Source organism: Ixodes scapularis, unplaced genomic scaffold, assembly GCF_016920785.2.
Source record: "Ixodes scapularis isolate PalLabHiFi unplaced genomic scaffold, ASM1692078v2 PGA_scaffold4__175_contigs__length_147842914, whole genome shotgun sequence".
Classification (NCBI taxonomy): Eukaryota; Metazoa; Arthropoda; class Arachnida; order Ixodida; family Ixodidae; genus Ixodes; species Ixodes scapularis.
The window spans coordinates 16,539,281-16,554,088 of record NW_024609879.1 but is presented as its reverse complement, the minus strand read 5'-3'; the positions used below and the strand labels follow the sequence as shown (position 1 = coordinate 16,554,088).

Below are 14,808 nucleotides of genomic sequence, written 5' to 3'. Positions count from 1 at the left end.
TATATCTACTCGTGCAGTGAGGATGTGGCGTCACTCGTGCAACTAAATAAGTTACGCTTATTTAGTAAAGCTCATTTAGTGGCTCATTTAAGCTCAGCTCATTTAGTGGCTCTATAGCAGCACCTTCCAGACACCAGAAACGCTCTAGCCGTCGTGTTTGTTTACTTCGAGTACGCTGGTGCTCTCTTAGCATTTGTCTCCTCGAATATCGCCCGGATTTCTTATTTTGCTCATTCCATGCGTGTGATCAAGTTCAAGATATTACTGGTGCGTACTGTATTTAAAGGCGTGCATTCGAATTTGGACGCATTTTCATCACCCGATAGAAATGATTAGTGTTAGCATTCCTGATGAACCGCGACCTCTATGTGATCACAAATCATATTTCTACGTTGCTATATCTCTGCTAAGATTTCGTTGTCGTGTGCAATCGCAGAGAAGGCGTGTGGCGAGATTTGTACTATCAGTCAAGTCGTGTTTTAAAACCGTAATCTTCCAAGACGGCGTACTGTAATTTTTTCTTTTTTCGTCCACTCTGCCCTGCGAGCCTATGCTGACAAAATAAAAGTTAATAAAGCTTAAGGCCTAAGAAAACTTGGTGCATTTTCGGCTACGCTAGTAAGTGACAGCGCGTCGCCCTTTTTTAGAGATACCGCGGAAACGGCTGACAGTGGAGGAGAAGCGGCTGTCGTGCTTACGGCCTGCTGCGCTTCATACGGATGTATGGGACCAGTCTCATGCTCTCGCTGTAGCGCTACATATCTAATTGAATTTCGCTCAGCTGCGACGTGTCCATGACTATCGCAGTGATGAGAGGCGGCGATTCAGAAAATAGGTCGGTGGCATCGACGCCATCGGCGCAGTAAAAACCTGTGGTAAAACATCATTATCCTACTGCCGAGAGAAATTCCGGTTCCGGTAACAGAGCATCTGATGACCGTCTCAATTACGCCGTGGCTTATTTTGCGGTGAGTTGGAGAGGAACAAAACTCGTTAATATTGTTCGTGTACAAAGTAATAACCAAACCAAAAAAAAAAAAAAAAACGAATGCCTGTGTGGCCTTCTGTGAAAATTGACGGTTTCATGTAAAGGTTATTTGGCAAAAGTAAAAAGGTCATTTCATGGTTCCTTTAAAGCTTTTCTTCTTTTTCTCCTAATTTTTCACCCTTCGTATGAATGTAAAATAAACCTAATTATTATTGATATTATTATTACTATTATTATTATTATTATTTTTGATTATTATTATTAGATTTGGATTATTTTCGTTATTATTATAATATTATTATTATTCATCGCTATGTGTTTAGAAGTTCCAGATCTTACTGCAGCAGACAAGCTCCGTGGCGGCTGAATGGCATACTCATCAACGGCGTCTTTCCACGCACCCACTTGAACGTCTACCACCATGCGTGCTGTTCAAAGCGTGCCGTCATGTATCACCTATAGCAACATACGGGTCAAAGCAATATACTTCCATAAAGCCCTGCATGCAACACGGCGCGCGTTGCACTCTGGGAACTAGTTGGCCAGGGAGGAGAGTGGCATGGTTTCGGTTTCGATCGACACGTCGACTAGAGGTCCCACACAGAGCGTGGACTATTAACGGCCGTTATCTCATGCTTTCCGGTCCCGAGAGCGTCATTTGTGGTCTCTAAACTAACCTAAATGGCCAGACCTCGAAGCTTTAGCACAACCAATAAGTATGCATACATTGAGCTCGAGCCAGTTAGTTTAGTGCGTCTATAGAAGAAATATAACTTTTTGTGATTACTGTTTTTCTTAATACGCCTGAGTACGCGAGGTAAAACTCGGAGGCGCCATTGAAGAGCTCAGTTTGAACACACTTCTCATCTCTTACGGGTACTGCCCCGCAGTACTGCACGAAGTGAAGTTTCCACCCGCTTGGATTCCACTAATATTCAACATCGCGTATGCGCATAAAGTTATCCTGCAACCATATAAGCACATTCGCACATACAAACCGTTTTAAGAAAGCAAAAGTCGAGCACTTGTGTGAAGAATGCCGCACCGTTCGCCGGAAAGGCGCCGGACGGGTACGAACCCCTATGCGGTGCGCCGAACGAACGCACCGCTCAGGCACAGATCTTGGGCGTCTGGAAAAGCTCGTCCAAAAAGGCTTACCGAGGAGTAGGGGACGCCTGTCAGGGCCTCCGTCGTAGCAAGTCGATCTCAGGGTTTGCGAAAACTTAATCTTCTATCAGCATAAAATTTGAGTATGAGATATGTGATGACACAAGGAAGACATCATAGTAACTTTTGTGCAGTAGTGAGGTCGGATTTATTGCGTTTCCTTAAAAGTTCATGCGCCAACGCTGGGCTCAACTTTGATAATCCTGTGAAGATGCGGCTTGCTTTTCGCCTAATGAAGTAACAAAAAGCGGACGCTTGGCGAACAAAATACGTGTAGGACTCAAGGTGACCAAAGTTCAGTTGTAGTTCACTGGTACTAGACGGGGTTACTGACATTGAGCTCAAAGATGCACTCGTGGGGTGAGGAGACTAACCCACGTCTTGGTACGTTTGCATACGCACGCACAATATCCGGTGTTTCGGGAACCAAGGAAAATGCCCCGGTCTTCTTTTTGTATCGCTCGAGAGTGAGTGTATTGTACATTCGTAAAAAGTCAGATAATCGAAAATGCAATCAGCGCGTTCGGTCGCGGCGTGATAGCATGAGATGAACCTGCTCACTCGAAACCGAAACTGAGTAGCCAACTAGTTCCCAGAGTGCACTGCGTGGTATTTCGCCGCGATGGGGCGCGTCGGTTTTGGAAGAAGTCCATTCCACATAACAAAGAAACTCTGCGCAAGACGTCACCGATAGTGGTGAACCCCCGACCTGCCCCAAGCGGCAGACACGCAAAGCTCGACGGGAGACGACGCAAAGCGGCACACGCGTCCGTCTTGGCATCGCCGCAGGCTAGAGTCGCGCCCGTTGTGAGGCCCTGCGAGTGGCGCTGGCGGCGACGCTGACGCGAGCTTGGCGGCGACGGCGACACCTGGTAGGCAGCGCGGCGTGGATCCGAAGCGCAAGTTCGCTGCTTCTTTTTCCAGAAGTTTCGGTGACGTGAGAACGACGCCGAGCTCTGATTAGCTTTAATGGAGAGAAAGACATCGCCGCAACCCCTGCAAAAGAAGCAGATGAGCCTGCGCTCTGCATAGTAATGACGTTTGTGGGGGAAAGGCCTTATCGTCTAGGCTTGTTTCTCAAGTACCCAGTTCCGTGCCATTTGAGTAGATGGCCCCAGAAGGTTGTCTCAGAGTATATGGAAGGTTTTCGCGTATTTTCGTTGTCTCTCGTTCTGATATTTTGACCCTCGTCAAGTTTGCAGTTAACGCTAGAGCGTGCCTTTTCTACTTATTTATTTAGCTTCACTTTACACCAGCTCATGAACTGAACTTTCAACTATAGAGGTGACGACTGAGACACTAATTTGCAGGCGACATCTGCTATTACAACGAAGTGGGTCAGTTCTTCTACGTCGAAAGAATCAGCCAGGTCTTTCGATGCATGGGCATCCTAGTGACGCCCTGCTCCATTGAAAGCGTGTTGCTCAGCCACGACGGAATTGAAGAGGCAGCGGTCGTCGGTGTCCCTCATCCACGATACCAGGAAGCGGCCATGGCGTTTGTTGTGTTGAAGAAATCTTGTGGCGCAATCACCGAGGCAGAGCTCCAAAACTTCGTTGCAGGTAAATCTCAATCTTGACATTGCCTTTATTCTAGATATTTATTTTGCAGCATGAGCATATTTTAGACATGAGAAGTGGAAAATTACACGCAACAAAATTTAATGTAAAATTAAGTAGAAATACCTTAGCTCTTTTTTGGGGTTTATTTTTTGAATGGAAGCCTCTGCAATCTCGCCAACAATGCTATCGCCTAATAGTTCTCCACGTAATGTATTATGAACAATGGGGTATCGATAACAGAAAATACATACTTCAACCTCACTTTATTTCTCACAGACGAAAAAACTGAAAAAAAAAATCAAGGACCTTCTCATCTAAAATCGACATCTTCGAAAGCTGTTTCTTTTTTTTCGAGCTAATAATTAAGCTAACAAAACTACATCTCGCAAAAACAACAAAAACAGCAAACACTCACCGAAAACATTTAACACTACTTACGTGCGACGGCATGCATGAAGAGGCATTGCGTTGCGCTGCTTTTCTTTGTGTTTTATTTCTGAGGCGCGTCCTCTTTGACCTTGAACGCTCTCACTGGCTTCGTCACGGAAGCCAGTGAGAGCGTTCAAGGTCAAAGAGGACGCGGCACCTAAGTAGTTGCGCTTTTCTTTATTTTTTTATTTCTGAGGCGCATGCTTGGTGACGCATTTATGTGACCATCTTTCGGGCACAACGCCGCCGCTTTTTCGCGTAATGGGACAAGTAAGGCTCTCGCCTTAAAACTTGGTTTTGTTTATTTTTGTTCAGGCGCTAATATTTGTTTTATCCTATGTACTTATAATTTAGCGCATAAGTCCTTATAGTGCTCACTATATCTTCCAAGTTGTGTGTTCGTAGAAGGCAGCGAGTACTTTCGTGTGTGTGTGTTTTGTGGCGTCATTTATTTGCTTGCTCCTCCCCCCCTCCCCCCCCCCCCCCGCCCTAATTGCCTCACGGGCGCTGTGGGGTACCTGAAATAAGTAAATAAGCATATCCAAGGTGATAATTGGACACCGCAGGTATATGGGATTGCCCGACTTTGAGGTACCATCCGGGTGATCCGATCACTTCGAAAATATTCCGGTGCGATCGGAGAAGGAGACCAGATGAGGGTTCCCCGAAGAGAGAAGCACCCTCGCGGACCGTTCAGAAGGGGGCTGATGTTCCGAGCCAACAAAAGTATTAAAGCTGTAGATGACGTTGATCCTTCCGGCGAAGCTCGAGTTTTTGTTCTCCGAGGAGAACTCCGGGAAATTTTCGGATTTCTACAATTTCAATAAAAACTAAAATTTTGCAGCTTCTTTTTTGGCGGTTATCAGTGTTTTCGGAAAACCCAGACCCCTAAATTTATGCTATAGATGTTAATTGTACAGAGCTAGCGCTATCCCGACATAAAAGCAAACAAAAAATAGTTCTATAAATAAATCAACGAACCGGGTACAATGATTTACAAAGGTGTCTTTAAGCCGCGCATTTATCGAACTAAAATTTTACGAGTTTAGTGGGGAACTAGAGTAGGGTCCCTACGGGAGCCAGAGTTGCGCGTTCATCCCCGTAGCTCTGTCTTTCCTGCACGGCATGTTGATCCCGCTCATTGTGTAACTGAATTCGGCGAATAGCGGCGCCGCGCGTTCGAGGAGCGCGGCGTGCTCAAAAGCAGGGGAACCTACACCAGGGCGCGTCCAACGTCTGCTTTCTTGACGGCATTTGAGTCTGCTCTTCACGTGATCGAATATCGGCGAAAAGCGGCTCGGCGGCACGTGGAAAACATCCGCGCAACTCTGGCTCCCGTAGGGAGCCTATACAGGAACTGTATGGGGAACTATTTAAGCCAATGCACAGCGGGGGAAATTGTAAAGACCATCAGGGGCGGATTTAGAGGGGGGTCCGGACCCCCCTCTTGATTTTTGCATGTGTAAAAGTTAGGGCGTGAAACGAGGGAGAGGGGGAGGAGTTTCCTGAACATATAGTACAATGACCAACACCTGACCCCCCCCCCCCCACCTCAGGGAATTCCTGCATCCGCCCCTGCCTCTAATTTATGTTGCTGCTCATAGATGGCGCAACATGAAGCAAAAGCGTGAAGGCTTCTTCGATATGAACACCCGAAAGCTTTCACGTTTTTGCAGGGGGGTAAAGTTCGGTGAGGAGGTATGGCAAATCCAGTGCGCCGACATCTGAAATCGCGAGTGAAAGATCGCAAAAGAGCACTACGGAACACGAGAGAAAGAAACCAATGATGCCAGCTGAAGGACGACAGTCGCAATGGTAATCTCAAAAGCTGAAAAATCTCAGCAAAATAAAAAAAGAGTAATAATTTTACGTTTTCAACTCAATTCTGAGCTATTCTAACGCTTATAAAAATTAATATACTCATTGCGCTGCATAACCTCCCTTCTGTTGAAATCTCGGAAATCTGGTGGTTACGCGGTTTCGTTTTCCCGGGGCGCGCCTATCAAAACCACAGCGCGAAGCTGCTTAATTGGTTTAGTTTTGCGTTGACACAATGCCGTACACCTGCGCGCTATGCAATAAGAAAGCTTCGAAAGGAAAGCTTTCAACCGATAAGTACGCAGATGGGTCCTCAGGAAGAACGTGAAATCTAGTAAGTAAGACGTAAAGCTAGTTGGTAAAGATATGCTTGACTCCAAGGGTCTACTTCCATGCTCCGCCGCTTACGGCAGCCAGAATGCATGGACAATTGGCAGACATTTTCCTCTAGAGTTAGTATATGTAAACTCTATGCGTTTTCGCTTCATGTTGCGCCACCTATGAGTAGCAGCATCAACCAGATCGTCTTTATCGTATTCCTTCCTTTGCGTAGACAAACGTTTTTATCTATCCATCCATCCATTCTTGCAAGTAGAAAAAAAAGTGAGTGAGTGAGTGAGTGAATAAACTTAAAACAAGGTTCAAATGCTAATGGTTGGGTGCGCGACCCGGTGAGGTGCCTCCCCTAGACCGGGAAGCCTCGGTCCGCGCTGGCTGCCCAGGCCCTTTCCACCAGGCAACGCTGAGCTAGGAGGTCGGAACTGGCCAGGATTGGGGGGGGGGGGGGGGGGGGGGGGGGGAGGAGGAATGGGCTTTGCTGACACTCGCCTAGCCAGTCGACAAAAGCCAGGCGGCGCCAGCAGAGTGAGATCCCACGGTTACACCCTGTCTCGTTGTAACTTGGCAGGGGGTGAACGAAAAGTCCCATATTGCGTGCCGACGGCTTCGATATGCGCTACGTATACGAGCACAACGAACAGATATTGCAGCATGACGCGGCGCAAAGCCTTATACAGTACTTCTTCGCAGTAAAAACGTACTTCAGGGATACGTAGTCACGCTACGATTGATCCACCAGGGCCGCATAGCTTCCGCTGTACTGTCATGTTATGCGATCACGGCTTCCTGGCCTACCTAGCATTTCTTGCTTCAGGCACCAGATAAACGGTACCACCAAAGCAATAGCTCACGTTTGAACAATGCAGTCACCACTCCCAGGCATACTTAATGTTTCTTGCTTCAGTCGCTAGATTGCGCCAAACCAAACAGCATTGCAGGTTGCCTATACCGTGAGGTACAGTGTGCCAGGTTGGGAGCGGAAAACACAGGTGGCGGAGTAGAGGGTGGGGTGCAAGGCGTGTAGTAGAATGCCGTAGGGATAAAAGTTGCTTTGTAGCAGGCGAAAGCCGGTCGATTCGGCTCTGGATATTCGGGGGTGCGGTGGCGGCAACTGTGGGCCATCGTGGCGGTATTGGGCGTGGATGTCCGTGCATTGTTCAAGAGAAGTGGCCTTGAGGGTGTTCGGGGTCGGCGTGTCTTCGCACTCTTGAGAAACGGCCCGGTCTGTATGAACGCGGGCAGCGGCGTGTGCCGCCTCGTTTCCCTTGAAAGGCTCGTGTTCGGAGGTCCAGACGGTGTGGAGTTCTTGGAGCTGGCGCGCATTTTGTAGAACGTCACAGGGCCGCGGGTGATATGCGGTCTAGCAGGATGTTGCGGCAGGCGGAATGGGAGTCTGTTAGTAGCTGTTATGTATTCGTCGCTAGTGGTTGCCGCCATAGCGATAGCGAGTTCTTCTGTTGTCTCGATAGACGTCGAGGGGATTGTAGCTGCGGTCAGTTCATCGCCATCGGCGGGCGTCTGTTACGCTCACGGCATGGGTTAGTTGTTGGGGGGGTACATAGGGAAGCGTTCGTGTATCGAGTCAAGGAAGAGTTCAGGAAGAGTTCGTACTGGGTTTTCAAGGCTCCTATCCGGGATTCTCCGCGTGCCTTGTTGTAGTTAGGTTGTAGATCATGTCGTAGGGTGCATGTTCCTTGGCATAGGTGCGACCTTGATGGAGTGTCGGATGGCAAGAGGTGTGCGTTTTTTCTGTTCGAATTCCGGAGGAGGCTTACAGCCGAGCCGGCTGAGCGTAGCTCTGCCTGCCGGCGTGAGCTTGAGTCGTGTAAATTGTGAGACTCGATGGGCTTCTTGTAGTTACTCTCATGCATTATGTACGCCGAGCTGTAGACGTTTTTGTGTGGCCGTCTTTGGGGGTAGTCCCAGGGCGGCCTTGTATGGGCTTGGCGTATGGCAATGTTGAGTGTCGTTTTCTTAAAGGCCAAATCAACTATGGGAGACTCTACGGATGAGGTGCATGGGTTGGATGATGGTGCCTTGCATGGGGAGGATGGTCTGGGCGCTTGAGCCATCTTTTGGTATGTTGAGGCCCAGGGTACAAAGGTGTAGGACGTGGGGACGGGTCGGTTGTTAATGGTGAGCTTTGTATCTGGTATGGGGTTTGTGCTTTTCTGGTATGTTGTTTTGCACAGCGTAAAAAGGGCAGATTTTGACGCTGTGCGAAATCTTCTCTTTTGACGCTGCGCCCCCCCCCCCCAATCCCCCCAAAAAACAAGAACAACAAACAAACAAACAAAAAGCAACAACAACAACGACGACAAAGAAGTTATTTTTGGTTTAATCTTTTTAAACCCATTTATAAAATTTTAGAATGATAAATGCACCACCTAAGGCAACCTTTGTAAAAAGTCTAATTGCACTCAGTTTATTAGTTTAATGATATGCATTTTGCTAAGCCCGAATATAGTGTAATTGGAAGTACTTCAAAATCAATGTACTCAAAAAACCACTTCAAGTAGGTTTAGAAAACTTGTACATTACTTGAAGTGCATTCTCTAAATGTGTGTACTTGTACTCTACTTAAGGTATTTTTTTATAGTATTTTCCATGGAAAGTTCACCTTCCGACTTCAAAATGCATTACCCAAATTTGAAGAAGAAGAAGAAAGGCATGTCGTCACGTGAAAACGCGCTGTCGTCTTTAGAGGCGTCATCTGTTAATTTCTTTGAGTTAATGTAATGTCGGCTATAAGACCGAAACAAGCAAGTGCCTTGCAAGTTGATAGAGTTCAATAGATAGTTCGACAGCGAGACTAAATTAACTACTCTGCGACAACTTAACTTTATCCAATATTTGCCGCCATTACCGAAAACAACTGATACAGCCCCATTACCCCTGGGGCAATGCTTCCCAGTTAAAAAAAAAAAAAAACATTGAATAAGGGATTGAAATAGCATCATGAAGATTCTGCTATAGGTACTTGCATCTTTGCAAGTACATTCGATTTATAGTAATTTACTTTCAGTACATGGTGTCCGGTGTACTTACTACATTACTTGAAGTACATAATCTCTCGTTCTTTATTCTTTATTCAATGATTACCCCGCAGTGCCCGAGGGCGTTACAGCAGGGGGGGTTACAAGGATGAAAAGAACACGTCTTCATTGAAACAGCACACTTGCTCTTCAGACAGCCGATTCCACTGTGCAATTGTTCGTACAAAAAAGGAGTTTGCAAACATGCATGTCCTAGCGCGGTACTCTCTAATTTTAAGACTATGATCATTACGACTAGAAACATAATAGGGTTCTTTTAAGTAAGTCTCGCTATTTATTCCCGTTTTATTTTTAACTATTGAGTATAAAAATTTTAGTCGCAGTTTTTCCCGACGTACGGAAAGTGGTTCCCAGTTTAACATTTTTTTCATTTCTGTACAACTTTCTTTCCTCCCGTATCGTCCAAGAACAAACCTAGCCGCCCTGTTTTGTATTTTCTCCAGCTTATCTATCAACGTTTTTTGGGCTGGATCCTAGACAGCACATGCATACTCTAAAATGGGTCTAACACATGTTAAATAAGCAGTTGTCTTTAAGTTAGGTTGTGAGCATTTTAAGTTACGTTGGATAAAATTCATTGCCCTGCCAGCTTTTAAGACTACTTCCTCTATGTGGGCATTCCATGAACAGTCAGATGACAATATGACACCCAAGTATTTGTAAGTAAGTTCCTTGGTTATAGGGTTATTATTTATAAAATACTGAGATTCAATTTGTTTCCTTTTCTTTGTAAAACAAAGGTTAACACACTTTTTGTGATTTAAATTCATTTTCCACGTAGAGCACCAACTTTGAATACGATCAAGGTCTGCTTGCAACTGGGCGACATCATCTGAACTCTTAATCTTTCTATACACTACACAATCATCAGCAAAAAGTCGAATACAAGAGGAAATTCCAACAGAAATATCATTAATATAAATTAAAAACAAAAGTGGACCCAGGACAGAGCCCTGTGGAACTCCTGATGTTACATCAACGTACTCAGATTTCTTGCCATTCAGTACTACACATTGACGACGCTGGAACAAGTAATTTTCTATCCATCTAAGCACAGCCGAGTCTAGATTTAACATTCTTAGTTTGTTGAGAAGAAGTGAGTGTGAGACCGTGTCAAACGCTTTTCTAAAATCCAAGAATATACAATCTATTTGCCCTCCCTCATCGACATCAGATGCAAGGTCATGATAAAATTCAACAAGTTGCGTAGTACATGAAAACCCCTTACGAAAACCATGTTGTTCATTAATCAGCAAGTTGTTTCTTATCATATGACCGATTACCTCTGAATATAAAATATGTTCGATGACTTTGCATGAGACGGAAGTTAATGAAATGGGCCTATAATTTACGACGTCTTTTTTTGGCCCCCCCTTATGGATAGGGACGACAAGAGCTACCTTCCAGTCATCTGGCAAATGGAGGATTTACGTTGTACTCTACTTTAGGTGCGTTTCGAATGTACTTTACCCAACACTGCCCAAATGGCGTTCAGGACTTTTTTTAACTTGTAATTAACGGCTATGTATATTCATCTTTCTTTTAGAAAGTTTCACCTGTGTACGTACTATGCTGAGCTCCTCCATTTCTTCCCAGGTCAACTTGGAACCTACATGCACCTTCATGGGGGCGTGAAATTCGTTGACGCGCTACCGAAGAACGCCAATGGTAAAGTAATGAGAAAAAAACTCCTGATGCTTCATCAAGACGACTAATCTCACTCGTCATATTGTACATTAAAACAAAGCCTCGGTCGGTTTTGATAAGAAGAAATGGATATCAGCCTAATAGCCTTAAAACAAGTATTGTGCTGGTGATGGGAACTTTCTCTAGCGATTTGATATGCGTAGCGCAAGTTCTTCTGCTTCTTGCGCGGGGGTTGCAGTGACGTCAGAACGCCGAGCTCCGATTGGCTCTGATGGAAGGATAGTGTGTAGACGTCAGTGCTAGCTTCCTCGAGGCTTACCCACTATCCTTTCGAACGGAGCCAATCAGAGCCGGGCGTTGTGACGTCACCCCAACCCCCTGCGCGAGAAGCAGAGGAACCTACGCTCGGCATACTTAGGGTAACACTGAATATACTCAAGAAACAGCGGAACCCGGGGACCAGGTGACGTTCAATAAAGGCTTTGTTTTAAACTGTCTTTTTAGCAATAAACGAGCGAAAAAATTGACCGCATTTCCACTTGGTGATTGATGTTGATTGGGGCCAAGCTCTGGTGGTGCTGATAATACTGATTTTATTGTTCATAGCTAGTGCTGATGGTGCCGATTTTTTTTTATTGCTCATAGGTACTGCCGAGTTCCGGGTTGCGTTTCGACTTTATTATTACTGCTTTATGGTCGGTGAAATGCAGAGCCAGTGGTTCTTCTAGCGGATCAGCTTGGATCCGCTAGAACCCGTGGGAACGAATCTCCACCGCTTAAGTCAATAGTCCATGTCAGAAAGAGGATGTGTGGCATGAATCGTGGTTATATACGCATTTGACCGCAGCGCCCTCTCGTCTATAAACGTTGAGCCAATGCATGCCAAGTTGAACGCGATTATATACGCATCTGACCGCGCGCCCTCTCCTGTATAGACGTTAAGGGGCTACATGCAACATTTCATCCGTCAGAAACCCCAGCTCTTGAGTTACTACCCCATCTCAGAGCCCCCAACTCATCCTGCAGTTGTGGCCGAGTGGTTAAGGCGATGGACTAGAAATCCATTGGGGTCTCCCCGCACAGGTTCGAATCCTGTCGACTGCGCAAACATTTTTTTTTTTTACGAGAAAAGAGTCAAAGTACAGGCTAACTGGTGGAAGTCAACCATTTCGTCGTTTACCCTGAGACTGGGGGGGTTTTTTGAAGAGCAGAAGAAACAGAAAAAACAGACAGGTCTCAAACTCAGCTACACGTTTATTTCAAGAACTTCCTCTTATATAGTTCGTTTTCGTCGTCAACAACCAATCACGTACGACTTGTCCTTTGCACCGTGATTTTACAGGTGCAAAGGAACGTGTAGCTGAGTTTGAGACCTGTCTGTTTTTTCTGTTTCTTCTGTTCTTCAAAAAACCCCCCGAGTCTCAGGGTAAAAGACGAAATGATTTTTTTTTTCTTTTTATGTGAGCACAAACGCCGTCCGGCCGGCCGGACGGCCGGACGGCCGGACGAACGAGGCTAGACCCTAAAAAGCTTCGCCCCTAAAAAAAAAAGGTGACCGTGAACATTGCACTATACACAAAAAAGAACGGAAGATATACATTTCCACCGATATTTCAAGTATGCGGAGCGGAACTTTGCCTGCTTCTTGCGCAGGTGTTGCGGTGACGTAAGAACGCCGAGCTCTGATTGGCGCTCAGACGTCACAGCAACCGCTGCGCAAGAAGCAGGCGAACTTGTGTTAGGTATAGCCAATCACAGGTTGACAACGGCAAAGAGGAGCTTCAGTTCTCCCGCCTCCAGCGCAAGTTTGCTACTTTCGACAATGCTTCGGCGTCTCGTGCACCTCGAGCGAGCTGGCAAAGCACGGTGGAAGGCATGGAGCGCGTGCTGCGGGCCGAAGGTTCGGAAAACACGCGCTGTCGTTCATATTCCGTCGGCGTCTATAGCAGCATCTAATTATGTCTACCCCAATACGGCAACGCTCCCCACCCCCCACTAAGAATAAATAAATAATAATCAACATAAATGAAGATAAATATTTTTTTTTTATTTATGAAAAAGCCATCTTCGTTTTTCTTACAATGTTTCGCGCTTCTTACAAATAGCGTAATTTACCGCGTGAAATTCGTAATACTACATGCAAGACACGTCATTTTCGGGATGGACTCTTTGTGTGAATACGGCACAGTCATCGACCTCGGAGAGAACGTTTTGACGCTGCGAAAACCTGCCCTTGCTCCGGAGAAAGCTAGAACGATGCCAGCCGCTGTCCAAATCATCGCCAACCACATGAACCTACTGCCGCAATCGAGTGTTTTCGCAGTTTAGATGACCCAGTAATTTACTGTGGATGTTCATTTTGTTTACTTTTGTCTTGTTTTATTCAAACTTTCATCTGGACGATAAGCTCTTGAAGGGGGCAGTAGCACCGCAAGCGTAGCCGAGAGGAAACACTATTCCATACTTCGACAAGAAGCATGCTTACACTTATCCCAAATGTTGGACGCTGGAATATTCTAGGCCGAATGTTAGAGATATCGAGTATTGTAGATAAGGAGCCAGCGTAGCCTTGCCGACTCACTCCCGCACTCTCGCGCTATCCAGCTGTCATGCCGACAGCTCGATGTCCAGCTTCGCCGATGCACAAGCCCCGTCGTGAGATCCTCTCGCTCTTCACTCCTCGTCGGGGAAACTAAGCGTGGCAACCCCTGGAGGTAAAATTGCCAAAAACCAACGACGAAATTACCCTCCACGAACGTCGAAGGGCCCCCACTCTAACGACGCCGGGCGTCGGAACGTCGCCATCGACGGGCACGACACATCGGCACCGTGACTAGCGGTGCGGATTACTCCGGTATGAGTGGGAAGCTCTCACGCCGCCTTCGAAAAGTTACGACGTCACGACTTGCCCCACAAACTCGAGCTACCGGAAGAAGCCCGGCTATACCCGTCGGAAAGTGCACTGCGCGAGTCAAGATCCATGTTAAGATCTGCCCCGTGAAATTCGTCGTACGACAAGGCTGTGCAAGAGACGTCATCCTCGGGATGGACTTTCTGTGAGAATACGGCGCATTCATCGACCTCGGAGCGAACACTTCGACGCTGTGAAAACCTGTCCCTGCTCCGGATGAAGCCAGGACATAACCCGTCGCTGTCCAAATCGCCGACCACGTGAATCTGCAACCGCCATCAAGTGTTTTCGTAGTTCAGACGACCCCGCAATTTACTGTAGATGGTCACTTGGCTTAGGTCGGGTCACAAAAATCCGGCGTCGGCGTCGGTGGCACCAAAAATCCTCTAATGCAACGCGTGCAGTCACGTGTTACGTCACACGTGGCTGTGACGTCGTGACCGAATCGACCCGCTAAGTTTGGTGTCCAGATTTGGTGTCCAGATTTGGTGTCCAGATTCGTCTCGATGGGGTTCCTGGTTCACTCTGTGTCCCAAGTAACAGGCTTCACTTTTCTTAAGATTAAATTTTGAGTTCCGCAGTCGCAAATGTTGAAGCACACTTCTCAGATTCTTTGTTCCTGGCTGATCAGCTACCAACACGTCATCTAAGTGCATCTGTACTCCTTGCAGGCCGGCCAGCATGGTTTTCATTTTTCTCTAAAAATGCCCGGAACCGACGCAACCCCGAACGGCAACCGGTTGTAACGGAAGGCACCGCGATGGGTATATTAACCACCATCAGTTTTTTGGAATCCTCGTCCAACAGTGCCTGGTTGTACGCGTCTCGGAGGTCTATTGTACTGTACACGACACCGCCACGCAATCGCGCAAAACTTTCCGCTGCGCTTGG

General features: G+C 46.6%; 1 protein-coding gene and 1 non-coding gene across 2 annotated transcripts in view; both read left to right on the top strand.

Annotated features, from left to right (window-relative positions):
* LOC115313488 (luciferin 4-monooxygenase-like) overlaps positions 1-11,074 on the top strand; it is a 107,531-nt gene extending 96,457 nt beyond the window's left edge. Inside the window, exons 9-10 of the mRNA XM_042293509.1 lie at positions 3,466-3,717; positions 10,956-11,074. Of these exons, the coding sequence (XP_042149443.1) occupies positions 3,466-3,717; positions 10,956-11,074 (371 nt within the window). The remainder of the gene's footprint in view (positions 1-3,465; positions 3,718-10,955) is intronic.
* Positions 11,075-12,028: 954 nt separating this feature from the next.
* Trnas-aga lies at positions 12,029-12,110 on the top strand. Its single transcript has one exon. It is a non-coding gene; the product is annotated as a tRNA-Ser (tRNA).
* Positions 12,111-14,808: the final 2,698 nt, after the last annotated feature.